Source organism: Anser anser (genome assembly GCF_964211835.1).
Source record: "Anser anser genome assembly, chromosome: 27".
NCBI classification, from domain to species: Eukaryota; Metazoa; Chordata; class Aves; order Anseriformes; family Anatidae; genus Anser; species Anser anser.
In genome coordinates this window covers 5,875,303-5,902,937 of record NC_139748.1, presented here as the reverse complement: position 1 = coordinate 5,902,937, position 27,635 = coordinate 5,875,303, and the positions used below count along the sequence as shown (strand labels likewise).

Below are 27,635 nucleotides of genomic sequence, written 5' to 3'. Positions count from 1 at the left end.
TGTTTTATCACCCCGAGACTGTGTCCAGCACCCTGTGCCAGGTGCTTTTCCCAGAAGCATGCCTCTCAGTTAAGCCTGGTCAGATATACCGGTTCCTTTGTGAACAAACTGAGAAGGGATTGGTTTTCAGATTGACACATTTAGCCCTCGTTGATTAGCAGTGCTGCATAACAAACTAGGAAGGACGACACCTGCAGAATGAGGCATCTACAGTCACCAGCTGCTTTGGAAAGTTTCCCATGTATTGTTTCATAATAGACACGGCTGGCAGTGTGAGTTTTTGGTAGAAATTGCAGTTGGTTTTGAAGCATCTGCAAATAGAGGTGTTGATGTTTTGCTGCGGACATGTCTATGACATTGGAGACACAAATATTTATTTTTTTTTCCCCTACCCCACTAACCAGATTGTTAATATATTAAAAAGCTGTATACGACCAATTTAGTAGGTATTTCAAACCCAGAGCCCCCGTCTGTCAACTGCTGCTTCCCACAATGGGAACAAACACGGGTGTTCTGACTCCTCGTCCTGCCTTCTTCTGAACTACCAGACTGTGCAGCCTTTTCTAAGCTCACTACACCAACATAAAGTCTTTTTTTTCCCCACTCCCACTGAATATACCTTAAAATGTGGCCCTTCACAAGCCTGCATCCTAGCCCAGCTTCTAGGACAATGCCATTTCCAGCTCCTGGGTGACAGTAATCCACCCAAGGTAACTGATCCATAAAGTGTCTGTGTGGACGCCTCAGGAATTGGTACCTACACTGTCATAAAACTAATAAATGTGTAGCCAGACCCTAATTTAGAGGAACCTGGGGTGACCTCAGTTACTGTAATTACCCTAAAATGGTCCCTATGGCAACCCTGCCCCCATATGATAGGACAACACTAAATCATATCAACAGAGTATGCCTAAGGCTAATCCATGGGTAACTATAACTTAATCCTAAACTCAGTCTTTTATGTTGCTGGAAATGAGACTCTTAGAGTTTTCATGGCCTTTATCCACAGGTAAATCCCAGCTCGACTCCTATGGCAACCATAAACATAATCTCAATGCTAACCCTAAATTTCATCCCTGGAACAACCCTGTCCATGACTTCTGGCTGTGACCTCTGTCCATGACCCCAGCCTCACCGGGCTGGTGAGATAGGTACTAGCATCCTCCAAGAATTGTCTTTGGCTTTTGGCCCAATACTTTGCTAATTACTGCAAAAACCTCCCACGCTTACCGGACACACTTGATGAGCCAGTTGGCCATCCTCCTGCCAGCGGGAATAAAAGGCTGGTGCTGGCAGTCCTGGCAGACAGAGAGTTCGAGGCAAAGAGCTAAAGTTGCCTTGGCACTTCTTCGCAGGGACTGCAGTATGACAAAGTCAATTCTCTTCTTTGGCTTTCTTCTTGTCTTCCTTGGCCTGACTCTGCCAGGCACCCAGGGAAGAAAGATTCCCCGATGTGAGCTGGTGAAGATCCTACGCAAGCATAACTTTCAGGGCTTCGTGGGCAAAACTGTAGCTGACTGTGAGTATAATGAGCTCCCCCTGTACCTCCCTGCCCATACCACCCTTGTCCTTCTCAGCTTCTTTTTAATCCTCCGGCTGTCCCACGCTGTCCCACCATTCCTTTGACAGGCCGTCTTTCATCATTTCTCTTCCTCATCCCCTTCCTTGCCTCCTGTTGCTTACACTTCCCTGCTTATGCATCTGCCCACCCAGACCTTTCTCCTTCTGAACATTTGTGCATCCGTATCTCAGTCTTACAACGTCCACAATTCAATTACTCTTCCAGGTCTTCATTCATCATTGACTCCTTCATCTCTTTCCTCTTCCTTACCCTGAGCATACTTTGACGTTCCTCCTCTGGGCTCTCTCCTCATCCTGCAGGGGTCTGCCTGGTGCAACATGAGAGCAATTATGACACCCATGCTTTTAATGACAACGGGGGTAAGAGCCGGGACTACGGAATCTTTCAGATCAACAGCAAGTACTGGTGTGATGATGGCAAAACCCCTGGAACTTCAAATACCTGTCGTATCAATTGCTCGAGTAAGTGCTGGGGCAGAGCAAAGAGCCTTCTTCACCCACTTGGTGAAAGCACTCTGCTCTGTCCATGCCATCTGTCCAGGCAACTATTCTGGGCATTTCTGTCCATGTGTCTGTCCTATCCAGCGTAGCTGAGGGAACTGGAGTTGTTTGGTCTGGAGAAGAGGAGGCTCAGGGCAGACCTCACTGCTCTCTGCAACTGCCTGAAAGGAAGGTGTGGGGAGCTGGGGGTCGGCCTCTTCTCACAGATAACCGGAGATAGGACCAGAGGGAATGGCCTCGAGTTGTGCCAGGGGAGGTTCAGGTGGGAAATGAGGAGACATTTCTGCTCAGAAAGAGCGGTCAGGCATTGGGACGGGTTGCCCAGGGAGGTGGTGGAGTCACCGTCCCTGGGGGTGTTCAATGAAAGGTTGGACGTGGTGCTTGGGGACATGGTTTAGTGGGTGACAGTGGTGGTAGGGGGTGGTTGGACCAGATGATCTTGGAGGGCTTTTCCAACCCTAATGATTCTATGGTTGTACGGTTCTATTCATCCAGCTCCTCAGTATCCCATTTACCCTTCCTGATGAACACCTTTCCCTCTGCCCATCTGTCCGTGCTGTTTCTCTACCCCCCTTCCCTCCATGCTGACCTTTTTTTCCCTTCTCTGCAGAACTTCGAGATGATAACATTGAAGATGATATTCGGTGTGCCAAGATAATTGCTAAACAGGCTCATGGCCTCACACCCTGGTAAGGAGCTTTGCAGAGGGAACTGGGGATGGCTGAGCAGAGGAGACAGAAAGAAATCCTGATATCGTCTGGTGGCGATGGGGGGGAGCCCTAGATATGGGGGTGCATTTGGTAGGATTTTAGCACAGCCCTTTTCCTGGAGCTGGGAGAACAGAGGGGTCTTGGATCCCAGCGCTCACCCTAACTCCCTGAATTTCTCTCCCCTTTCCATGGTGAGGATACACCTCTGTTTTTCTTCCCTCATGTTCTCCCAGATTGAGTACACCAGACTTTTCATTAATTTATATCTTTCAGGATAACCCTGCTTTCTTCATCTAAAACTATCAAAGCCTAATGAATTCTCTATTTATAACCAGTTCAATCATCATCTAACTCCTCAAATCGCATTCTAACTCCTCAAATTACATTATGTATTTCTTTTCCAGGGTTGCCTGGAACAAATACTGCAAAGGCAAAAAACTGGATTCCTATGTCAAGGGTTGCTAATTGACTCTGCAAGCAGCGGCTGTGTTCTCAGGATGACCAACGGTGAAGAGTGAGGTTGTGTAGAGAGCGACTAGGAAAATGGATGGGTGCAGGGAATTAAACGCAGCGTAAGGTAGATGGGTTGCTGGCTATCGCTAATACAATGAGGCTTTGTGCTAATACAATGCAAGTACAGAATTTAAAGGCTGATGGCTTAGTAGAAATGAAACTTAGTGGAAGTGAGAGCATTACAGGTGGATTTTCAGCGATTTACTCGCGTAGTCCTGTCTCAAGATTTTGTTGTCCTGAATGATGACCATTTACGTGTTCTCTCTGTTTTCCTCTCTTTCTCTCTCCCCCTTCCTTCCTCCCTTCTTGCCACCCTTTCCCCCTCCTTCCCTTATCTTCTTTCATTCTTTTCTCCCTTCTTATCTGAGATGAAGAAAATAAGATCATTAATGAATGCTGCGTTAGTTACAAGACCTGCATAATGGCAGTTGCCTTGTATCTAGGGCAGTCCCTGGCTGATGTGGGAAGTACAGAGACAGAGAACTGCACTGAAACAGAACCTTGTCCTTAAATTTGTCCTGAACATCTGCTCCTAGCTGATGTGGGAGATAGGGCACTGAAACGTATGGACATCTGGTCTGGCTGAATATGGCTTTTCTTATTATCTTTTGAGGTGTCAGATCAAATACGGTGTAGGAAAGATGCAGGGAGTTTCTGTCTCGGTGAGGAAATACAGAATGGGAAAGCCAATTAGGGCAGGGAAATGTTTTGCCATTTAGATCACAAGTAATTTTTCCAAATGAATGCTGAATCCAGGAACTGCGCAAATGGAAGGGGACAACACTTCAGCCTTCAGCCACGCTTGCTTCTTTGTATGCTTTGTTCTGCTGCTTGGTGAGCAGTGACTGCTTTTATGTTTAGACAATAAAGAGATGCTTTCACTTTTGTCTCCAGAGTTTATGTTAATGTATAAACCAATTATGAAAGGTACGTTTATTCAGATGGCTAAAAAATGAAAAAGAAAACACACACCAAAAACAAACAAACAAAAAACCAACTTGAAGTAGGCTTGCAGAAGAACTTCTTCCTGGCTACAGGGCAGACCTGTGGCTCTTTCCCCTCCCATGACAAAATTAGGGTTCATGACCTCATTAAGTAATTCAAAGAACTATTGCACATGCCGGAGCCCTTAAAATTTTGAGAAAATTCAAGAGAACTTGAATTGAAGCCTGACCTTGTCATTGTATTCAGTGCAGGTAGTTTCAATCTATTTGGGGTTTAGAACAAAGCTTATATGGGCTTTTTACTTGTGGGTTGAACTCTGATGAAGGGATGTTTTCTGTCTAGCTGATAGTTAAGACTATACCTGAGTGTCCAAGGGACACGCTCAACAAAAAGAGATCAGGGGAAGTGAAGGCTGCAAACCACACGTGTCCCTGCTAGGGGCTGCCAAATCCTACCACAGCTCCACAGCCCCAGGTCCAGCCAGAAGTTGGGCTGTAAATTCAGTCTAGCACACGCCAGTCGAATCTGCCATTACCTCAAACCCTGTGAGTATCACATCGGGCACCAGAAAGGGCTGCTGTGGTTTATCCCTGGTGGCAGCTGAGAACCATGCGCCTGCTCACTCAGTTCCCTGCCCTCACCCTCTGCTACAGAGCCCAGGAAGGTTCTTGTAGGGAATCTTAGCAGAATGAGGACTGGCCACAGGCTGGTGGTTATAACTGGAGCTTTATTATGACACAAAAAAATTTGCGATCAGCATAGCTTAGTGCTATCTACAATCTCTAGCAGCTAGCACAGCTTGCAGCCGCACAGAACTCCCAGCAGTTAGCATCGCCTTCTTGTTTTCCACAGTTCTTGTTCCCTGGATTTTTCAGACAGCTGAACCCTCTGCAGATCGGGTCGAATTCTTAACAATCAGCACACAAAACAATCCTCAGAATCTAGACTCAGACTCGAGTCGCTCGCTCAGTCCTCGGGGGGAGCAGCCGACGGTGGCGGCAGCTCGATCGCCATCCCTTGCCGCACAGCAGCTCCAGTCCAGGTCCCTCGTAGGGTTTGCTGCTGCTTCATTTTGTAAAGCAGAGCCCGTGCGTTGTTACGCCTCCCTGGTCCACGAGTGTCAGCCTTCAGGGACCCCTCTCTAACTGTGTCATGTTAAAGCCACGTCAGGCTGGGCTTGCAGCAAGCCCCCGTGCAAAACCCGGGGTGCAGGAAGGCAGCTCCCAGCTCCCAGCTCCTGCCCGCGGGTGCAGAGACCTGAGAGGTTTCTGAGCATCCTCTCCAGAAACTGCTCGCACCGAGCCCGCCGTGCCCTTTATCACCAAGACAGCTTTTCCAGGGGCAGATGCTTCTTCATCCCCCACAGAGACCTCCTGAGGAGGTGCCGTGGGTGCCCTCGCAGCATCCTTAGGGCGAGGGGCCGCAGGTGCCTGGGGTGCTGTCAGCCTCTCGCTGCTCTCAGCATCAGCACCACTAGATGGGCCCCGAGCCCTTGCTGTGCATGCAGCAAGTGAGCTCCAGAAACATAAACTCATGGCTGTCGCCAGGGAGAAGGGGAAAAACAAGGGCGAAATGAGGAAAGGGATCGTCGCCAGTGGCACAGAGACGAGTCCGCAGCCCTCAGCAGGAGCAGCGTGACTGCGTTGCACAAAATGCCCCAAAAGGGTGGTGGGGTTACTGCAGGGAGACGACTGTCACGGTCTAAAGGGTTTCCAGGCCTGCTGGTGCATAGAGGTCACAACAGTGGGTTCATGGCATTCTGTAATGCACACGGACGAGGAGGCTTTATTTCCTAAAATATCTATTTATTACAGATTACCACAAATCATAGAATCATAGCAGGGTGGTGGTTGGACCAGATGATCTTGGAGGTCTTTTCCAACCTTAATGAGTCTGTGATTCTATGAAATCACCACTAACTAATATATATACCACTAACTAATATATATGCAATATATACACAATATATACAATATATACACAATACACAATATATTGTATACAGTATATATTGTATGCAATATATATACAATATATACACCACTAATATATTATGATTAAAAAAAAGGCAGGCACGTATCTGGATAATAAGCCATCATAAATATTGCCAGGAAGTGAATAGATAATCGTAGATAATGAGGGAATAGCACTAATAGTAGTACTTTTCCCAGTAGGGCTGGCTTACTTGTGGCTGCCCCCATCCAGGGGTCTGACCAGGGACTTCTTTGGGAAAGCCCCCCACCGGCTCTCCACCTCGCCCCCAAATTTGTGATGGGGGCACGCATCCCCCCAGCAGCCTGGCTTCCCAGATTGGGCTCGGGAGGCCGGGGGAGCCGGGGAACGGGGTGACCCGGGACAAAGGCACTTTTCTTTTCGCAGAAGGGTGTCCCGGGGCCAGGCAGCCTGTCGCCACCCCCAGCCCGGGTCCGCGGCATGCGAAGCACTCGCCCGCCTCGCAATGCGCCGGGTGAAGGAGCGACAGCTGCTGGGGGCCTTTTGCTGCCTCAGGAGCTGTGACAGCACCCGGGAGCCAGGCTGGGATCTAAATTTAAATCCGTGCTTTGTGTGTTTGGACATGCGAGCGCAGCCTCCAGCCCCCACTGCCCCACCACTCCGCCCGGCGCGCGGAGGAGACGGGCTCCGCAAGAAGGGGGCTCCCGGGGGGCTCCGGCTGGCCGCGACCCGGGCAAGGGGGCGAGAAAAGGCTTGGGGACGAACACCATGGAGCCCGCTTCTCCCCAGGATGACGTGAAGAAGAGGCAACAGAAGGAGAAGTCCAAGAAGCCGGTGCCACCAGCAGCCCCTCGGCCGCCCCGGGCTCTGTTCTGCTTAACCCTGCAGAACCCGCTGCGGAAGGCATGCATCAGCATCGTGGAGTGGAAGTATCTTTTGGGGTGTGCAGGGGCTCGGGAGTGCACGTGGATGTGTGTGTGTGCCTGTGGGCAGGGGTGCAGAGGAGCGGGACCCTCGCCCTGCGGCAGCAAGGGAAGGGCTTGGAGGGAGCGGGACAAACCGAGGAGGTGATCGGGGACCCCTATAGGAGGTGTCAGGATGGCTTGCCAGGAACATTTAGGGGGCTTGGTGTGTGAGGAGGGGGCACGGTGCCCGTCTCGGGGTGAGGACAGGGCCAGGCAGAGCCGGACAGGGACAGGGAGCAGCAGCCGAGGATGGAGAAAGGGGAGGGAGGTTTTTGGGGGGAGCGAGGCCACGGCGAGCTGCTTGGGATGGCTCCTTGTGTGCGTCACCGCCTGCCTGGTCCTGCAGCTGCTCCGTGACGTAGGGGGGGAGGAGGGGGCTGGAGAGCGTCCCCCAAATCCTTGCCAGCACTGGTGACACCTCACCCCTTTCTCCCATCCCTCCCTGGCACCGCCGCCGCAGGTGAGGGCTTTTGTGAGTGACTGCTCAGGGGGACGGCATCTCTGTGCGCCCCTGCTTTGATTTAGGGATGGGATTTTGTTGGTTGCTCCTTGGTCATGTGTTTACTGGGATGTTTTGGGTTGGAAATGGTAAAATGTGGTGTTTCTGCCACCTGGCCAGCAACTATTCCAGGCCGTTAGATGTGGTCTTGTTCACCTGCATTTTATGGAAGGGAAGAGGGTGATTTTACCTTAGTGGGAGTGGAAACATTTCGCTTTGTGTTCAGCGAAACATCTGGGATCAAGTGAAAGTGGTGGGATTTGGGGACATTTCCAGCAAACCAAGTCCTTCCACCCCAGCTTTTCTCATTTCACCCACTGAATTCACGTGCGTGTTCCCAGCCTTGGCAGGGGTGTCCCAGCCCAGCCAGGCTTTGCTCTAAACCGAGGAGGAGGCTTGGTCACCTTGTTCCTACGCTGCAAAGGAGCTCTCTGACTGTTGAGTAGAGGAGCAGAGCCAAAATTGGGGAATTCTCCATATCTGCTTCTGCTTGGCTTTTCAAAAACGTCCTTCCCAGAGCTGTGTCTGCCTTAAATGTGCAGTGAGCATGAAATAAACTTGCCCATACATCCCATCAGCAGGGGAAGAGTTGGAAATAGGGCTTACGTCCTCCAGCGTGCTCAAACACATTCCTCATCCTGGGCCAACACGTGTTGGAGAACACATAGCACGGGGGGACTTTACCCACGTTGCTGCCCTGGCAGAGGGGCCTGGGGGGACGAGGCGGGTGTCCCACCAGGAAGGGTGCGGATGCTTCTGCCCCATGCAGGACAAACGATCCAGGGCGTTGGGTTTCATCGGCACGGCTCGTGTGCCCGCCTGTATTTGTACCCCAGTGCACCTGGCCGCCCGCGTTGCAGGGTCGGGATTTACAGGGTCTGATGGTTCCAGCTCGCATGGGCTGCTGTGGGCTTCATTCAGGGCCAGGCAAGCGGCCAAGCGGAGATGAGCTGTGTCTGTTTGCTGGGGGGATGCCTAGGGGTTGGGTTCGGTGTTGCTGTCCACACTCGTGTCCCTTGGGCTCACCTCTGCTGCGCAGCATCTGCTGCCGGAGCCACCAAGGTGCAGAAGTGGGACAGGGTCATTTCCAGGCTGCTGGGCAGTGGGGTCATGTCACTGCTCTCAGCCTATTGTGGGTGAAAGGCTGGCCTGGGGTTGTCTTTATTTTTTTATTATTATTATTTCTTTTAATGCTGAAATTTGCTCACATCTCAAACCCTGTATTTGTTAGTACAAGGAGACTGGGGTACTCTGCGAGGTGGCACGGCATCACACACTCAGCAGCTGGCCCAGCAAGCTGGTGGCTACTGGGGTGTGCCTGGCTTTGTGGTGCTACTGTGGTATTTCAGGTCATTTCGCAGCCAGGAGGACTTCAAGGCAGAAGTCTTGGTTGGCTGGATTTGGCCCGTTGCGTTTCTACCTCGTTACGGTGCCAGATTCGCACACTTGCATGAGACAAGTTCCAGCTCCAATTACAAGAGCTCACCCCCCAGGAAGGCAGAAATAAGCCCGTGGCTGTTTTCCCAGAGCAGGGGGACGGGCCAGCCACGAAGGAGCAGAGAGGGAGAGGGCAACCAGCAACCCCGCGGAAGAGCGATGGACAGGGCTGCTGGACAAAGGGCACGGGGGGTGTGGTAGCGAACGATCCCCAAATCAACCAAATGGGGATCAGACAGGGTCCCCTCCAGCTCTCGCAGATTAGCAAGGAAGATGAGAGAAATCCCCCAAACACTTTCTAGGAACCCAATAAGTTGGGATGCCAAGGGCGACGTGAGGGGCTTCTACAAGTGTATCGGTGGCGAAAGGAAGACTGGGGAAAACGTGGGCCCTCTGCTGAATGAAACGGGACGCAGGGTAGTGAAAAGGCTGAGGTACTGAAGGTCTTTGCCTCAGTCTTTACCAGCAAGACCAGCCTTTGGGAATCCAGAGACCAGGGTGAAAGGCTGGAGCAAGGAAGATGTACGCTCGGTGGAAGAGGATCAGGTCAGGAAATACTTCAGCAAACTGGACATTCAGAAGTCCATAAGATCCTCATAAGATCCAGCAGACTTTAGTTTTTATTATGCCATCAGGTTAATAGATAGAAGGGTCCAGATAGGGCAAAATAACCCGTGACGATCAGAGAACATGACTGACAGCACTCAGCCAGCTCAGCGTGCCGAAACAGAGAAAGCACCCCCCAGGTGCCACTTACCCCGTGATGCTGAATCAGGCAGCCCAATGCCATATAATTACCTGCAAAGCTGAGCTAAGTAGTTAATTAACCGTGGTGCGGGGAAGTGTCAGTATGGCTGCAGGGCTGAGTTTCAAGGGCTGTGCTGGGCCCTGTAGCGGTATTGCTCTGCGTGGCTGAGCTGCTGGTGTGCCCACGGGTTGTCCTTTGTAGGGTCTGCCCGAGGGGAGGATAGGGGTGCTGGGAAAGCCTGCTTGGGAGTGATAGCAGGTTGGTATTTATAGGTTGGGGTGAGAGATCTCAAAAACAGTCTGTGGGGGTCATGACCGCTGGCTGTGGTCGTAACTGGATGTTGTCTGATGGGACAGTGGAGAGGAGAAGGAGCTGGAGGGGGTGTGCTGGTTTGCGTCGCAGTTTGTTGATTTAACCTGTGGGTGGGTTTGGCTCCACGGATGGGACTCACTTTCTCCACCTGCACTTCATTTCAGTGGCTTCCAGTGCTACTGGTGGGCGCGGGCAAGGCAAATAGATCAAGGAGAACTGACATGAGCATTCTGACCAAAAATGTTCATTGTCCCTTTCCGTGCCATGCTGTACGCAGCTGTCTTCTGCCAGCACAAGGCCACCAAATGAACAAAAAAGTCCTCTCTGCTTCCAGGCGTGTGCACGGCTCCGTGGTGCAGTGGTTAGAGCTCTTTGGAGCTGCATCAGGGCCTGGAAGTGACCAGAAAAATGATGGCTGTCTTCTTCTGACCACGTCTGCTGCAGGGTACCGCAGGGCGGTGGGTTTGAACCACGCTGGGAGGAGCTGGGGTCCCTGGGGTGAGAGCCCTGCCGTGGGTGAGGTCCTGGAGACGGATTTTGGGCCCTTCTGGGACTTCAGGGACGTGGCAGCTGAAGCTTGACCTCGAGGCTGCGAGGTCTCCAGGTCCTGCATCTCATCCTAAATCCTCGTTTCTGAATTCCTTCCCTTTCCAAGGACCCCAGGAAGGGGCAGGGGCTGGGGGTGTGCAGGGGGTGAGGTCCGGCTTTTTGTTCCCTGCCCCAGGGGGAGGTTGGTTCACCCCGGTGTACCCAGACAGGGTGGGGGCTGCGCCTGCTTTTCCATTCCCGTTCCCCCTTCCTTAACTCTTCCTCTCAGGCCTTTCGAGATCATCATCCTTCTGACCATCTTTGCCAACTGTGTCGCCCTGGCCATCTACCTGCCCATGCCCGAGGATGACACCAACGTCGCCAACTCCAGCCTGGTAAGGCAGAGCCCGGCGTGTTCCCCAAGCCTCCTAGCTGCGTGGCCCCGTGCCGCATCCCCTGGGTGCAAAACGGGGTATCTGTAGTGCCGGGGAGCTGCTGCCGCCCCGGGGGGCGCAATCAGGCCTTGGCACTCCACCGAGAGAGAGACAGAGAGGGGCAAGCAGTGGAGAAACCGCTGCAGAAAGGGTCTTCAGAGGGGCTGAAACCGCCCCCAGGTCGGCACCCAGGGCAGCAGGTGGGTGTGTGAAGTGCACAGGAAGGAAGAATTGGTGCCAAAAAAAGGAAAGAATCCCCTCAGGTTTTTTTTTTTTTTTTATCCCGATGCTTCCAAAAGGAAACATCCTGTTCCAGAAAGGCTGAAATGTTTTGTTTTAGCATTTTTGGAACAAAGTTTCCTGACCTTTTATTTCTAAACTGTATATTTAACTCTGGGACCCTTTTTTTTTTTAAAGGGGGGAAAAACTTCTGTTAAGCAGAGAGGTCACTCTTTTCCAATCAGTAACTCAATTTTTTCCAGTCACTCCATATTGCCTGGAATAAAATATTTTGGTGTGATCCCAATCAATAGTTTTCATTATTTTTAGCTCGCCACCACCTTCCCCCTCTTCAAATCCCTCTCGTGGTTCAATCCACATTGATTTCCATTGAGAGCCTGAGCCTGGGCACTGAATCAAGGCAACCAAATAGGTTGTTTTTAATTAAATGTTCTCTTCTGCTAATTTCAGGACTCGTCAGTGCTGGGGTGGGGTGTTGTGTGCAGGTATTGCTGACAATTTGTGACTTAAACACCGCTCTGTGTTTTGACTGTTCCTTAGAGGCTCTGCAGGGAAAAATATTAAAGCAGTCATAAGATTTGAGGTTTGGAATACAAAGCAAGGCTTTCATCTGAGCAGGTTTTAATTCCTTGAGCTGCTTTTAGCTCTTTCCCTCTCAACAGGCTTTTAGTGGCACCGAAGATGGTGCTTGCTTCTTATTTCCTTGGAGAAAGGGAAGGGGATGCTGTTGCCAGTGTGTTAGGATTTTAAAAATAAAACCAAGAGAGGTCGGCAGAGGAGGGGAATTAAATGTGTGGTGGACATCTGGGGCTCGTTCAGCCTCCTGGCATGGTCCCTGAGCATCTTCTGACCCCTGGTGTGCTCGGAGCAGGACGCGCTGCTTCGGGTTTGTCACCTGGCCGTGGGGGCACGAGGGGACGGGGAAAGTGCTGAGATGAAAGAGGCAAAGCAAAAAAAAAGAAAAAAAAAAAGTGGGGGGGGGGCAGGGGTGATGGGGGCTTCCCACTGGGAAGGGGTCTGGGATTTGGCTGAGATCAGACAAAGGATGAGCCCGAGCCCAGCAGCAGGAGAGGAGGTGGCCAGGGGGGCACCCACAGCACCCAACACGTGCTACCTAACTGCGTCTACAAAGCCATTTCAGCTCCTTATATTTATTACATATTAGCTTATTTATACAATATCTGATTTGGATTTTTTTGTCAGCCTGTTGCCATGCCAACGGCCTGCTCTGTCAGGAGCCTGGCAGCCCCCGGGGCTCCGTTCTTTCAGCCCTGCTCCACACATTTCTTTGTCTCTTTGTCCCCGTGTGCTGGTGGCATTGGCGAACATCCCCTGCTACGAGCTGGGCCAGGCTCAGCACTCAGGTGCCGGGCTGGGCTCTGCACGGGGCTGCAGGTCCTGCAGCAAAGGCTCCTTGGATGCGTTTCTTCCCCCAACAGAGGGATGCTGCGATGCATTTAGTCTCTCCCTGTCAATTTTAATTGCCTCTCCTCATTGCCCAGTTGTCTCCAGGGAGGATTGCTTTTTTCTGAAGGCTTTAAAATAGGTGAGGAGGGGAAATAGGTGAGGGGGAAGAGAGCAGGGCAGTGAGGACGTTGCCCCAGATCTCCTGCAGGACCAAGGCTCTCATCTGGGCTCCCCGTGGGTCAGTGCAGGGAAGGGGGGATCTCCTGGGACACTTCTGCTGCTGCTTTGGTCCCGTGTGGCTGGAAAACCTTGTGAGCAGCCACGCTCATGGCTGTCTTTCCAGGACCACCCAAGGAAGACTTGCATACGGAATTTGCACTAGGTACAGAATTAGTCTCATTGAAGCTTTCTCAATCAAAACTCATTTAGGGTGATGGAAAATATTTGATAACCCCTAAATGTTCTATGAATCTGTTTTCCTATATCCTGGGAGAAATACAGATGCTTAATTTCAATGTATTTAAGTTTTATTCCTTATAGATTAGATTTCATCTATTACAGAAGGTTTTTGTTTTGTAATGCAGATTTTAGAAAATTTTGTGTAGTTCTATTGAAATCAAACTTTTTCAACACTGAAATGTTTTTTGACTTCAAGTCAATCCAAATTTCAGAGCATCTCATCTGCGGCAGCCCCAGGAATGTCATTGGGGTGCCCCACAGCTGTGAGCCCAAGCCTCTGTTCCCCCTATTTGCTGGAAGGAGACATTGGGGCTCATTCTGGAGGGTCCTGAGCACCCTTAGGGTTGGGGGCTGGTGCTGCCCAGCAGGCTGGAGCTGTGTCATGTTGCATCGCGGCGGCGTGGTGCACGCTGTTATTTCTGCTGTGCTGTGTCCCCGTTCAGAGCCCGCAGGTCAGGTTACCCCATGTCCCTGAGCATTGTTGAAGCATGTCTGTGTGCAGCAGCCAGCACGCTATAAAGATCTGCCTCTTTTTATAGTGCTTTTCGAAGGCTGGACTTGCACATTCAACCCCAGCTCTTCAGGGCAAAACACCCCTGGCTTCTCTCCGCTGGTATCCAGCGGCAGCAGTAAGTTTGCCCTGGCTCAGGACATCTCTTTGGGGCCACATGGGTTTACTCTCAGTATGTGTTCTGCACCTACACTTATTTGGGGAATTCAGAGAGAGTTTGCTGAGGGGTGACAGCCCTAGTTAAAGGCTGTCCCACCTCAGCCCACTGATGTCTTTATAGTCAGGGGCCTGGTTTTCCTTTGCTCTGCTAACATCAGAGCCTGTCTGCAGTTTACAGCCAGACAAGGCTGGGGGAACTGGACCCACAGCTGCAGGACAGGTGATGTGGGGGATTCCTCCAGCCGGCACTGACGGATCGCAGCATAGCACCTTCATACTGACCGTGCCACGAGCTTTCCTTGCTGGAGTTAGACCAGCAGGACAGACCAGGATGATCCAGTTTTGCTTGTGTGGCTGGCTCTGCAAAGCACAGCATGGAGCTGGAGCTGTAAGGATGTCTGCAGCCTCCCAGGAGGGAGGCGACGCAGCCAGCTAAGGTAGCAGGGGGCTTTTGGGTTTGAAACTCCCTGTCTGGATATACGTGGTGGGCTCCAAGTGGCATTGGAGGTGGCCAAAGGACAGCTCATCTGATGTGGGCTTCTCAAGGGGATCACGAAGGAACAGTAAGTCATCCTCTGAATCTGTGCGAGGGGTTTTTAGAAGGGGAGCTCTGCTGGTTGCAGACTCTGGAGGCTGATCCTGCCTTGCTGGGTGAAGCAGGGCAGGGAATTAACAAGGACAGGCTACGGGGGATCTGCCACTGATAAGCGGGGAAGGCAAGCAGCGTTGCCTGAGTGAAAACTCAAAGATGCAGCCCCGATAACAGCCGTAGTTGCAGTGCTTAGGTCTCTGCTCTCACCGCTGCTTCCCACCGATCTAACAAGGGGCTGGCACTGGCATGGGTGGCAGTCACACAGGGACGCTTGGCATGCCTGCCGCTTTTGGCCGCGGTAATTGAGCAAGCAATAGGTCTGTCTGAGCCTTGGCTTCATACATGGACAGCATTTTCCGTTTGGCAAGCCAGATGGCCCCGTGAGGAAGCAGCGCTGTGGCAGCATGCCCTCGGTGCTGCGGCCTCCCTCTGCCTTTCTGGGTGCGATTCCCTGTAGAGACCAAGTGGAGGGGATGCTCCTTGCCCTTCATGGGTTGCAAATTGAGGAGAGGGGCCATGGAAAACTAGAAATATAAATATCCCCATCCATTTGATCGCTTCAGAGGCACTTTAATCCCAGCCTGGAAAGGGCCAGAAGCAGCAGTGGCGGCGGTGATCACGGTGACGGGCAGAACCAGGTGGGCACAGGCAGCTTTTGGCCAGGCTCCATGGAAAACGGAGCTATTCCAGGCCCGGTGGCTGTGGCACGGTGCCGAGCCCCTGCAGCGGGCACCAGGCCCTGTCGGGGGGAGCGGGCATGGTGGCGGAGCCCCCGGGCCAGGCTCCTTCTCACAGCTCAATTCGCCGTGCAGATGTCTGGAGCAGGCTGGAGGCCTGAAGGAAGAGGCCTGGCTTCCCTGGGAGCCCAGGGCGTGAGGGAAAACACAACGCAGCCAACTCGTACCACGGGGTTTGTGAGGTGTCTCCAACATGTACCCAGCGTGTCTGCTGCTGGGGAGGCTGAGGAGAAGGAGCAGTGGGATGAAGGCCCCAGGGGAGTGGGAGGGTGAGGCAGGGACGTGCACTGCCCTAGATTGGGCACCTTAGGGTGCTGGTTTGGGGGGTGGCGGCGTTCCTGGTGTAGTTTGTAAGAAGCAGGGGTAGGATCCTGTCAGCACGTTGTTGAAGGGATGCAGAGGGTGGCATGTGGTGGCTCAGCGTGCCACCGAGTCCTGCCTGGGACAACCACGGTGCTGCCTGGGAGATCACAGATGGGTCGGCAGCAGGGGCAGAGCCAGGGACACATGGCGGTGAGGCTGAGGGAGGTGACAGACTGCTCTAACGGAGCGTCCTCTCCTGCTTGCAACCCCCAGGAGAAGATCGAATATGCCTTCCTGATCTTCTTTGCCATCGAGGCGATGCTCAAGATAATTGCCTACGGGTTTCTTTTCCATACGGATGCCTACCTCCGAAATGGCTGGAACGTGCTCGACTTCTCCATCGTGTCCCTCGGGTAATGCAAGGAGGGGAAGCTGCTGGCTCTCGGCTTGTGCCAGGCCTGGTCCATAGCCCATCAGCTACATTGAGGGTTGTTTTTTTGTTTTGTTTTTAGTGACTGCAGTGGGTTTTTGGGCAACCCGTAGAGTTAGTTCATGGTCTTCTCCCAAGGGCCCCGTTTTCTTGCCCTGACCTCCCCTGAAAGTCTCTGTAACTCCCATTTCTTCTTGTCTGACTCCTTAATGCCTCTCGGACCTCCTTGCTCTGGGCTGTAGGAGTGGCATGGTGTCCTCCCACGCTTGGCACGTGGGGAACGGGTCCCGTGGGCATGGGATGGGAGGGCTGTGGGCTGCAGAGCAGGTTGTGCCCAGCCATAAGTGCATCCAGGAGCTGGGCTTAGCCAAGAGCTGGCAGAGTCCTGTCCCTCGCCTTCCTGCCTGCAGAGCTCTGACTCCATCACAGATCCTTGGTTTCCATCCTCATGCCCTTCTCTTCCTCCCCGTCCTTCCTTTTTTCTCCCCTTCCCTCCCTTTCCTGTGCCTTTTCAGGCTTTTCACCATGACCCTGGAGCAGATCAATGCGAAGCAGGGAGGGTCTTCGGGGGGGAAAGGCGGCTTCGACGTGAAGGCCCTGCGAGCGTTTCGTGTGCTGAGACCGCTGCGCCTGGTGTCGGGAGTGCCGAGTGGGTGCCGGGCTCCCTGCCAGCAGGACGGGCTGTGGGGTGGATGGGGCCCTGGGCCTGGCCGGGTGGAGGTCATAGGGCAGGTTTCATTTGCTTCTGGCAGGGATCTTCTTTTCCTGTAAGCCGTGTAAATATAAGAAGGGAGCAACAGAGTGGATGGAGGGGCATGAAGTATCCTCCAGCACTGCTCTGCTGGAGTCTTCCAGGTGCTCGCATGGTGGATAGAGAAAGGAGCAAGAAATTGCTCCAGAGATCTCAGTCCCAACACACCTGAGCTTCTCTTCCCTTCATGGGGCATTTCCAGGCTGGCTGTCGGAGGGTCTGGCAGGAATGCAGGGTGCACCCAAAGCAGTTTGGGGAGTGGCTGAGCTCCTCTCTCTTCTCCCTGGTGCAGGCCTTCAGGTCGTCCTGAACTCCATCATCAAGGCCATGGTGCCCCTGCTCCACATCGCCCTGCTTGTGCTCTTCATGATCATCATCTACGCCATTGTCGGGCAGGAGCTCTTCAAGGGCAAGATGCACAAGACCTGCTACTACTTCGGGACAGGTGGGGCTGTGGCAGGGGGGGACATGGTATAGAAGTCTCTGTGTGGCTCCTGTGGGGACCACAGAGCCTCTGCAGGTAGCAGAAAGTCTGGTCCTGCCAATATCAGGCCTGGGAGAGCATGAGGGCTAAAGGATGTTTGGTACAGGACTGGCAACTGTAGATGGTGGGAGGAGGTGGTGGAAGGAGCCCCCTTCGGAAAGCTTCTGCGGGAGGCTGGGAGGTGCTGGGACCTGCTCGCCTTGGCCCAAAATGCTGCTTAGACCATGGCTTCTTCCCTCAGATGTGATCGCCACGGTGGGGGCAGAGAAGCCAGCCCCCTGCACCACCTCTGGCCACGGGCGACACTGCACCATCAACGGCACCGAGTGCCGAAGCGGCTGGCCGGGACCCAACAACGGCATCACTCACTTTGACAACTTCGGCTTTGCCATGCTGACCGTCTACCAGTGCATCACCATGGAAGGCTGGACCGAGGTCCTCTACTGGGTAGGCTCCAGCAGCCTGGGCTTGGTGTCCAGCTCGGCACCGGTGACCGCTGGATGTGCCTTGCGGCAGGAAACTCCCTCCGGGACCCTTTCATGGGGTTAGGTCTCTCCCCCACTGGCAGACACCCTGCCCTCACCCAGCTTCATGCTGTGACGCACAGCGCATCGTGCACGGGGCACATATCCCACATCTCTGCCCTGCAGACACTGCCCACCATGCCTTTGCTTTCCAGGGTGCTTCAGCTCCCACCTTTGGGGGTGCAGACCAGGCAATGGGGGGCTGGTGGACTCTTCTCCAGCAAAATCCCATGTTTTGCAGTCCTTGGGAGGCTGTCTTGCTGAGGCTTAGGCGTGAGGCTGATGTTTAAATCTGCTCGCCAAATGCTCTGGCTTTTCCTCCACTAACAGCAGATGCAGAGTGGTGCAGGGTAAGGGCTCAGCCAGGTTAATCTGCTGCCATCCCAGGTGCTCCCTTTGGAGGGGACAAAGCTCCCAGAAGCTGTTGGGAGGCTCCCAGGTGGCAGACTTCTGCCTCTCTCCTTGCCAGGTTAACGATGCCATTGGGAACGAATGGCCCTGGATCTATTTTGTCAGCCTTATCTTGCTCGGCTCCTTCTTCGTTCTCAACCTGGTGCTGGGGGTGCTCAGCGGGTAAGTGCCACCCTGTCCCTTCTCTTTACCAGCAGATCAGCGAGCGCAGTGTGGACATTTAACTGTACAAGGAGAGAAAGCCTTGAAAAGTGTGTTCCTTCTCCTCTCCCAATCCACTCCCTTTCTTTTTGCATGCTTGGAAACACAACCTCGAGTTACCTTTTGTATCAGCAACCGTGGCTGCCTGAGGTTTTAGCTCAACACCTAACACAAAAACACCTTTTTCCTGCAGTACTGGCACCTGTCAGCAGATGCAGCCATGAAACACATTTGAGGTGTTTGCAGTGTGGTTTGCAGCCAAAGGAGCTGAGCAGAGAGCTCAAACCAGCTGTCCTTACCCTACAGCTGTGTCAAGACACCAATTAGTTATATGCTAATTACTTGGATTTGTTAGCCAAGCGATTTGACAAGAGGCAATGGGCACAAACTGAAAAAGGATGGTAACGTTGGGAGCCCCCCCCAGTGACAGAAGGATCTTATCCCCATTGCCATGGAGACAGCATCCTGATTATTTGCTGTGTGATGAGCTCCCCTTCCCCACATGGAGAACGTGGGGCCAGCTTTTTGTCTCCAAATAGGGGAGACTCTGCTTGCTCTAATCATGGGATCACAGAATCATTTAGGGTGGAAAAGACCTTCAGGACCAAGTCCAACCATCAACCTGACCTACTGAGTCACTAACCCACGTCCCTCGGTGCCACATCCACATGTCTCTTAAATACCTCCAGGGACAGGGACTCCACCACCTCCCTGGGCAGCCCGTTCCGATGCTTGAACCACCCTCTGCGTGAAGAAACCATTCCCAATATCCAAGCTAATCCTCCCCTGGTGCCACCTGTGGCTGTTGCCTTGTGTTTTTATCACTCCTTTCCCAGTCCATTCCCAACTTCGCTGCCCTTCTCTCCACATCCTCGAGCAATTCAGTAGCCTTGTCGTGAGAGGCCCTAAACTGAGGGCAATATTTGAGGTGAGGCCTCACACCTGGACCCACTGCTGGCTTGTGTTCAGCTCCCCCAGGGCCTTTTCTGCCGGGCAGCCTTCCAGGCACCCTTCCCCACGCCTGCCCCGTGCGTGGGGTTGGTGTGCCCCAAGCGATCTGATCCTGAGCAGGGCCGGGGACCTCTGCAGCATCTCGTGGTGGTTGGCCTGCCCGGCCACAGCCTCCTGCAGCACAGAGGTCCCACGGAGCAGCCGGTGGTGGGAAAGAAACCCTGCCTGCCAACACACGATCTCCCGTGACCTTGTGTCGTGGAACGGGGCTGAGAGCGAGGAGTCAGCAGAGCAAGCTCTTGGTGGGAGGGTATTTTGGGCTTTTAGCTTTCTACGAGGATTGGTATGGGACAGGGCTGCGGGACGTGGCCTCCGGCTGCCTCCTGAGCCTTACCCTGCTCCTTGCCTCGTCCCAGTGAATTCACCAAGGAGCGTGAGAAGGCCAAGTCGCGGGGCACGTTTCAGAAGCTGCGGGAGAAGCAGCAGCTGGAGGAGGACCTGAAGGGCTACATGGACTGGATCACCCACGCTGAGGTGATGGACAGTGACCGGGCCAGAGGAGAAGGTACTGGCTCTGCCTGGGCAAGGTCCCTGGTGTGAGGGTTGGGTTCCTGACGCTAAGCACCCTGAAGAAACAATGGGGAGAGCTTTGGAGAAGTCACAGACTCATTTTGCCTGAAAAGCTATAAAACAAAACGTTTTGACTTGCCTAATGCAATAACTCTGAGAGGTGATACATGTGTGGAAAGGGCCTTGTAAAACAGTGGGAAAGACCACACTTGTAGCCAGTGTTCTCCTGTTGTTCAGCATTTGCTCATTTGCTGGCTGACCCCAGTTTTCTCTGTGCTGGGGCTGTCTGGAGCTGTGGGGAGCCATCTCCACGCTGCTCTCTGCTCCAGCTGCCTCCCTGGGCTGCTGCTGCCCTTGCTGCAGGAGCTCCTGGGGCCTCCCAGGGCTTTGCACCTGACATTTAAACCTTCCAGCTCGGGCTCCCTCTGCTGTCTCCCTGGGATTGCATTTCTTGATTTCAGTGCTGGGGGGGAAGCTCTTCCGGGTGTTGTCCTGGGAGAGGTCCGCTCCTATACGCTCTTCCCAAGGGCTCCAAGGAAAGCCTGGGATGTCGTTCCCTCCATAGGTATGATGCCTTTGGATGAAGGAGGGTCGGAGACGGAGAGCTTGTATGAAATTGAGGGCATGAACAAGTGGATTCTCTACTTGTGAGTATTCCTGGGCTGCACCATCTGCTGTCTCTTGCTTGCTGTCGTGGCTGGGCCAGGCTTTCTGTTCAGCCACCGGTTTTGTGGGGAGAGCCAGGGGCTTTTGAGAGCCAGATGCTCTCCTGGAGCAAGCAATAGGGAAGGATGCTTGGTAAAGAAGCTGCTGCAAGGGGAAAAACCTCTTCAGCTTGGGTCTAGGCTCCTGGCATCCTCTCACAGCCCATGCAACACATCTTGTGCTTCAGAAGCTGGGCCCGTGGCAGGAAACCAGAAGCCAACGTAGGCCAAAAAGGAGCCAGGAGGCGTTCATGTGAACAAACAGCAAAGCTTGAGCGATCGGGGACGCTGCCTGGGGTCAGGGTTATGCTCCTGGTACCTGCATGCCCCCGGTTTGTAAGTGGGGTGACACCATGCATTGCCCCAGCACCGGTGGTGGGCAGCTCAGCCCTTCTGAGGGAAGCGCCCAGGAGACGGGAGCGGGGTGGCTGTGCCTGGCTGTGTGTTAGCATTGCCCCGGGCTGCTCAGGACCCTGTGTTCAGCCCCACTGACCCGTTGGCCTTCCCTGCAGCCGGCAGTGGAGGCGCTGGAACCGAATGTTTCGTAGGAAGTGCAGGGATGTGGTGAAGTCCAAGTTCTTCTACTGGCTCGTCATCCTGCTGGTGGCACTGAACACCCTCTCCATTGCCTCTGAGCACCATTTCCAGCCCGAGTGGCTGACGGTGGTGCAAGGTGAGCAAACAGCCCCAGGGAGAGGGAGGGCCTGGGAAACTGCCGCAATGGAGACGTGCACGAGGAGCTCTTACTGTGTGTGCATGGCCTGTTAGACACCCACAGCCTTGCTCATGCACACAAACACAGCCTGCATGCACGTATGCGTACACCATCCACACTGGGCTGTCGCACAATTGCACATTGCAAATGCACAGTGCGTGCACTTACAGGTGCATGGTGAACACAGGGTGTGCATACTCACAAATGTACGTACATAGTTCACTTACGTGCACATTGCATGCACTCACACGGTACGGCCATGCACGTACACACGCAATCGCACTGTGTTCACACACACAGAATGTAGCACACGTGTACACAGCTCAGCCATGCAGCACACATGGACACAGCACCCGGACACACTGCGTGGACTCACACTATTATGTGTGCAAGCATATGGTTATACATTGCCCTTCTCCTCATCCTCTTCTCCTGAGTGCTCCCTAGAAAACTGCATTTGCTGCAGCTCAGGGCTCGGTGGTAGGCAGAGAAGGGATGTGGGCAGCACTGCCCTCCTTCCTTCCTGCCGTGCCATGCTGAGAGGAAGAGGCCCGTGCTCTGACGGGCTGGATCTCCCACCCCAGACAACGCCAACAGGGTGCTGCTAGCACTCTTTGTGGCCGAGATGCTGCTGAAGATGTACGCGCTGGGCCTGCGCCAGTACTTCATGTCCCTCTTCAACCGCTTCGACTGCTTTGTGGTGTGTGCGGGCATCTTGGAGACCATCCTGGTGGAGCTCAGCACCCTGTCACCCCTGGGCATCTCTGTGCTGCGCTGCATCCGGCTCCTCCGCATCTTCAAGATCACCAGGTTGGGACGGGAGCTCCGTGGGTGCTGGGGGCTGGCTGCCCCCCAGGCATCGCTGGCCTTGTCCCTGGGGAGGGCTGCAGCACGGGCAGAGCTGGTAGCTCCTGGGGTGATGAACAAGGCCAAGCCTGGCAATATCTGTGTCCGCGGGACGTGGTCTGGTATCTCCTGACACCAATCCTGGGGTCAGGATGGAGAAGTCCCAGTGTCCACCCTGCAAGTGGTGCTGGCTCAGAGCCCCCCTTGCTGGGTTTCTGGGACATCGTGAGGGGCAGACAGGGTGCTCCCTGCTCCTCCCTTGTCCTGCCCCACTCCTTCACCTCCTGCATGCTCCTCTCCCCCCTCTCCCCAGGTACTGGACATCCCTGAGCAACCTGGTGGCCTCTCTGCTCAACTCGGTCCGCTCCATCGCCTCTCTGCTCCTCCTCCTCTTCCTCTTCATCATCGTCTTTGCCCTGCTGGGCATGCAGCTCTTTGGGGGCAAGTACGACTTCGAGGACATGGAGGTGCGGCGCAGCACGTTTGACAACTTCCCCCAGGCCCTCATCAGTGTCTTCCAGGTACGGGGCTGTGGCAAGCAGGGCAGGGGGGCTGGCGGACCCCCACAGCCTGGGTTCTCACCTCGGGGATTTCCTGGCAAGAGCTGGGGTTAGGAGAGATGTGGGTTCGTGGGAGGTGGTGCAGCTCTGAGGATGGAGTGGTGAGGGGAGATGGGGTCGTGGGTGGCAGCGGGGGTTTAGGGCCAGAGGAGGGAGCTGAGATCTGGCAACGGGGCTGGAGCAGGGAGCAGGATGGAGCTGTGGGGTTCTGCCCTGCTCTGCTGCGGGGGCTCTCACATCCCTGTTTCCCCTCATGCTGTCTCTGCTCTTCTCCCAGATCCTGACCGGAGAGGACTGGAATTCAATAATGTACAATGGGATAATGGCCTACGGAGGCCCGTCCTTCCCTGGCATGCTGGTTTGCATCTACTTCATCATCCTCTTCGTTTGTGGGAACTGTATCCTCTGACACCGAAGCCATGCCCGGGCGCCCTGTGCCCAGCCCCACAAACTGCTCCGGCTGTGCGAGGCTGAAGGCTCGGTGTGTGTGTGTGTGTGTGTGTGTGCACGTGTTTGTGTACAGATTGAGCACAGGCAGGGATGGGGCGGTCATCCCAGAGCTCAGCACTCACGAGGATGGGTGCAAGATTGAATCACAGAATCACAGAATCGTTAAGGTTGGAAAACCATCTCCCTGCCACCAATGTCACCCACTAAACCATGTCCCCAAGCACCACATCCAGCCTTTCCTCGAACACCCCCAGGGACGGTGATTCCACCACCTCCCTGGCCAGGGTTGTCTCAAGGGCTCCTCTCCAGGATGGCTTCTCAGACCACGGGCAGCCCTGACCAAATCCAAATGGGAACCAAGTTCATGTCCTTAGTGCTGTCCCACCAGATATCCTCCTCAATGTCTTCCTGGCCATTGCGGTTGACAACCTGGCCGAGGCTGAGAGCCTCACCTCAGCCCAGAAGGCCAAAGCAGAGGAACGCAAGCGGCGCAAGATGTCCAGGTGAGCGCTGCAGTGCTGGCAGGGGGAGCTCCCAGGCCGGGTGTTTTGGGGTAAGGGGACAGAACAGCGTCGCCTGTGCCCCTGCCCTGAGCTCAGCCCTTGCTCTCCACTCAGGGGTTACCCAGAGAAGTCAGAAGATGAGAAGCAGATGCTGGCGAAGAAGCTTGAGCAGAAAGCGAAGGGAGAAGGGATTCCCACAACAGCCAAGGTCGGTGCTGGTGGGGCTGGGCCTTGGGGAAGCCCTGGTGAGGGATCAGGCACCTCCTGCCACCGGCAAGGGCTGGCAGAGGCTTGGAGCTAGCTCGGGTCTGGACTCTGCTGGGTCACGAATTGCTCCTTGCCTTAGTGTCTTCTGGTGTCAGAGGCTCTCTGGGCCCAGACTGGGCCTGTTTTGTGGTGGAACAGGTCCACCACATCCTGGGCCAGAACCCCACTTGCCTGTTGTACAAGGCCAAATGTAGACACCACTGACCCCACAGGGCTTCCAAGGGTCTTTGGCAGCAATACTGGCACACTCACTTGCATGTCTTCCTTTCTGTCTCTCCCTTGTTTCAGTTAAAAGTGGATGAATTTGAGTCCAATGTCAACGAGATCAAAGACCCCTACCCATCCGCAGACTTCCCAGGTAAGACTTGTCCCCACTGAAGCTGGGGAAGGCGTGTGGAGTGAGGGATGCCGTGGCCCCTCACCAGCCTGGGGGTGCTGAGGTCTGTCTGGCCCAGAGGCCAGCTCAGGATCACAACATCAGAGGATCTTCCACAGGGTCACGTTGCTACTCCCTCTTTGGGTGACCCTTTCTTTTTCCCTCCCTGTGACCATCCTGCAGGTGACGATGAGGAAGATGAGCCTGAAATCCCCCTGAGTCCTCGGCCACGTCCCCTGGCAGAGCTACAGCTGAAAGAGAAGGCCGTGCCTATGCCTGAAGCCAGCTCCTTCTTCATCTTCAGCCCAACCAACAAGTAAGTGCCAAGCCTTCTCCCTGCCTTGTGGAGCTCTGCCTTGGGCACCTCTGGCACCAACCCTTCCCAGTGGGACCCTACTTGTTTTGCCATAACCTTCTTCCAGGCTACCACGGCCCTGTCTAACGCCCTTCTGACCTCTCGCAGTGTCTCACACCGTTTTTGTCCCCGGCAGGTTTCGGATGCTGTGCCACAGAATCGTCAATGCCACCTGGTTCACCAACTTCATCCTGCTCTTCATTCTGCTCAGCAGCATCTCCCTGGCGGCCGAGGATCCCATCCGTGCTGAGTCGTTCCGCAACCAGGTGCGTGGGTGACTTGGGTGGGTTGGGGTGGGTGGGGGAGACGTCACGGAGACCCCCAGCTCCCCTGTGAGCAGATACCTGCTTGCCAGGTGTTGAGCCTGGGGGTGTTTTGGTACTTGTGATTTTTTTCCCTCTAAGGGAATTTTAAGCAGGGAAAGGGAGTCTCACCGAGAGCTCCCTGCTGCTCTTCTGGTCTACAGGAGGAAAGTCTTTGTGCCTACCTCTTTGCTCTTGTTCTGAATCCAAGGAAGATGAATCTGGGGGACTGGGTTCTCCTGGGTTAATCCCTGCCTCTGGGAGGGCAGGACGCTTGGGGAGGGGAGGCTGCTTGTGCTTCCCATCCAGGGGAAACAGCCGGGACAAAATTTTACTGCTCCATGTCTAAGGTTATTCCCGGTAAAGAGATCTACCTGCCAGGGTGAGCGAGATTACCTTGGTTTAGGGCTGTGGCAGCTTACTGGGGACAGGGACATCCCATGCAGACTGGACCAGTGGTGTGTACAACACCTGAAATGCTGCCTGCATGGAGCAGGGGTAGCCCCATGGGGTCTAGGCTTGTGTGGTGCCTGGCAGGGGCTGGGGGGTCTCTCAGGGGACAGCTCCCCAGGGTGCCCATTGCTTTCGGGGACCAGAGTCTTTCAGGTGAATCACAGCAAGCATCACTCGCTTGGAAACTGGGAGCTTGGTCCCAGGCTGGAAGCTGGATCGTGTACTTGGGGAAATTGAGAAAGTGAAGGGAATTTCATGGGTGGTCTCAGCCCCGGGTTTGCAGCCCCTGTTGAGCTAGACAGGCTCCCCAGTTTGCAGGGTGGATGGCAAACCACAGTGCCAGGGCGTTTGAAAACAGTGGTGCGTTTCCCACGTCACCCAAATCTCACCCAGTCCTGGTGCTTACGTCCCCAGATTCTCGGATACTTTGACATCGGTTTCACCTCTGTCTTCACCGTTGAAATCGTCCTGAAGGTGAGTCCATCTGCTCCCATGGAGCACATGCACATCACCCAGGTCTGGGCTGCGTTCTGGCCGTGGGCACGAGCTCCAGGAGCAGGCAGGGAGCAGCTGCCAGCTCATTTGCCCAAGTTTATGGCACCCCAGGGTGCGTGCCCTGCCCCAGGGGCCAGAAGTCCCCTTGCAGCGAAGTCAGGCAGCTGTGCTGTGACACCAGGACAGATGGGCCATGGCACCAGCATTTCTGTCCTGGCATGTCTTTAACAAAGCCTTTGAGAAAGAGAAAGCAACGAAAATCTGTGAAGTAAAACCATATTCAAGCAGCTGCTGTGAGTTGCTCCTGCTGCAAGTCTTTTTGCCCTTCTCCTCTTTGCTTTGCTGAATGACTGGGAAGGGTTTTTTTTCTCCACCAGTGCAGTGCAAAGGATTTCCAGCTGAAGTCAGCTGCCTGCCTGGCTGCAAAGCAAGAGCTTTGAGCAGGATGGGGACCCCGGGCCACAGGGAAAGCTCCCTGTGCCCTGCTCGGCCTCTCTCCTAACTCCTCCTGCTCCCCAGATGACAGCCTACGGCGCTTTCCTGCACAAAGGCTCCTTCTGCAGGAACTCCTTCAACATCCTCGACTTGCTGGTGGTTGCTGTCTCCCTCATCTCCATGGGAATCGAGTAAGCAGCTCCACGCTTCCCAGGGTGGGCACTGCTCTTGTTTAGCCTGGCCGGGCAGCGGGGGTGCTGCAGCAGTTTGGGTTGGGTGGGATGGGAGCTGCCAACCCACGTGTTAGTGCCCCCAAAATGTGTCCCTGGATGTATTTTTAGGGGGGACAGGGCCTGGGTGACTGGGAGGCAAACTCCTCGAGTGACAAAGGAGAAAATCTGGGTGGGAATTCAAATGGGAGTCCCTTTTTCCCATCTGGGAATTGCCCTGTCTCAGCTCTGCGTTCCTCCTCAGGTCCAGCACCATCTCGGTGGTGAAGATCCTCCGGGTGCTGAGGGTGCTGAGACCTCTGCGAGCCATTAACAGGGCCAAGGGGCTGAAGGTAAGAGCAAGGCTGGGGTCCTCGGCCCATGGGAGTCCCCACGGAAAATTATGTGGGATTTCATGCCCTGTGGGGTTTGTAGGGTCAGGAACACAATTCCCACTTACCATCTGGGGAAGGAGTCTGCCCTGTCCCATTGCTCTTGGCAGGTTCCCGCTTTTGCCTGCCTTTTTTTTTCTGTTTTATTTATTTATTTATTTTTTTCCTGAGTGTGGGGCACACGGGGGGACCTTGCCCCACGCATGCTCACGTGTGCTCTGTCCTCGACCAGCACGTGGTCCAGTGTGTGTTCGTGGCCATCAAGACCATCGGCAACATCGTGGTCGTCACGACGTTGCTGCAGTTCATGTTCGCCTGCATCGGGGTCCAGCTCTTCAAGGTGAGAGACGTCCCGGATGGACAGGAGAGACGTGCTGCCCAGGGCTTTGGGGTCTTGTAGTGACAGGGCTTTGGGGTTGGTGTCTCCCGGTGCCGAGGTCAGCACAGACCATGCTGTCAATGCTCTGCCAAGAATGCCCGTCTGTAGCAGACGTCCCAGCAGAAGTGCCTGTAGTGGGAGGAGGGCAGGAAACACCCAGGACGTTGTCAGCTTCAGGCAGCACACGCAAAGGGACCAGCTCCCTTCCCCTGCTCACTGCCTCAGTTTCCCCTCTGGCAGAGGTCAGAGCCAGCACGGAGGCAGGGTGGCAATCAACCAGTCTGTGAAAAATCAGAGGGGCTTTTGAAGTCACCACAAAATCATAGCTCCTCCTGCTC

At 54.3% G+C, this 27,635-nt stretch overlaps 2 protein-coding genes across 2 annotated transcripts in view; both read left to right on the top strand.

Moving 5' to 3' along the window:
• The first annotated feature begins 1,301 nt into the window (after positions 1-1,301).
• Positions 1,302-4,186, top strand: LOC310887220 (lysozyme C-like). Its single transcript, XM_083812916.1, has 4 exons — positions 1,302-1,519; positions 1,882-2,043; positions 2,693-2,771; positions 3,197-4,186. Exons 1-4 carry the CDS (start codon positions 1,366-1,368, stop codon positions 3,255-3,257), a joined length of 456 nt encoding a protein of 151 aa, XP_083669042.1. The 5' UTR covers positions 1,302-1,365; the 3' UTR covers positions 3,258-4,186.
• Positions 4,187-6,841: 2,655 nt separating this feature from the next.
• CACNA1S (calcium voltage-gated channel subunit alpha1 S) overlaps positions 6,842-27,635 on the top strand; it is a 34,414-nt gene continuing 13,620 nt past the window's right edge. Inside the window, exons 1-22 of the mRNA XM_083812287.1 lie at positions 6,842-7,132; positions 10,982-11,087; positions 15,808-15,947; positions 16,480-16,613; positions 17,008-17,160; positions 17,441-17,646; positions 18,193-18,296; positions 19,703-19,851; positions 20,422-20,503; positions 21,073-21,233; positions 21,860-22,085; positions 22,435-22,642; positions 22,959-23,079; positions 23,520-23,634; positions 23,749-23,842; positions 24,190-24,259; positions 24,461-24,593; positions 24,769-24,898; positions 25,802-25,861; positions 26,402-26,508; positions 26,792-26,879; positions 27,151-27,258. Of these exons, the coding sequence (XP_083668413.1) occupies positions 6,972-7,132; positions 10,982-11,087; positions 15,808-15,947; positions 16,480-16,613; positions 17,008-17,160; positions 17,441-17,646; positions 18,193-18,296; positions 19,703-19,851; positions 20,422-20,503; positions 21,073-21,233; positions 21,860-22,085; positions 22,435-22,642; positions 22,959-23,079; positions 23,520-23,634; positions 23,749-23,842; positions 24,190-24,259; positions 24,461-24,593; positions 24,769-24,898; positions 25,802-25,861; positions 26,402-26,508; positions 26,792-26,879; positions 27,151-27,258 (2,856 nt within the window). The 5' untranslated portion in view covers positions 6,842-6,971. The remainder of the gene's footprint in view (positions 7,133-10,981; positions 11,088-15,807; positions 15,948-16,479; positions 16,614-17,007; positions 17,161-17,440; positions 17,647-18,192; positions 18,297-19,702; positions 19,852-20,421; positions 20,504-21,072; positions 21,234-21,859; positions 22,086-22,434; positions 22,643-22,958; positions 23,080-23,519; positions 23,635-23,748; positions 23,843-24,189; positions 24,260-24,460; positions 24,594-24,768; positions 24,899-25,801; positions 25,862-26,401; positions 26,509-26,791; positions 26,880-27,150; positions 27,259-27,635) is intronic.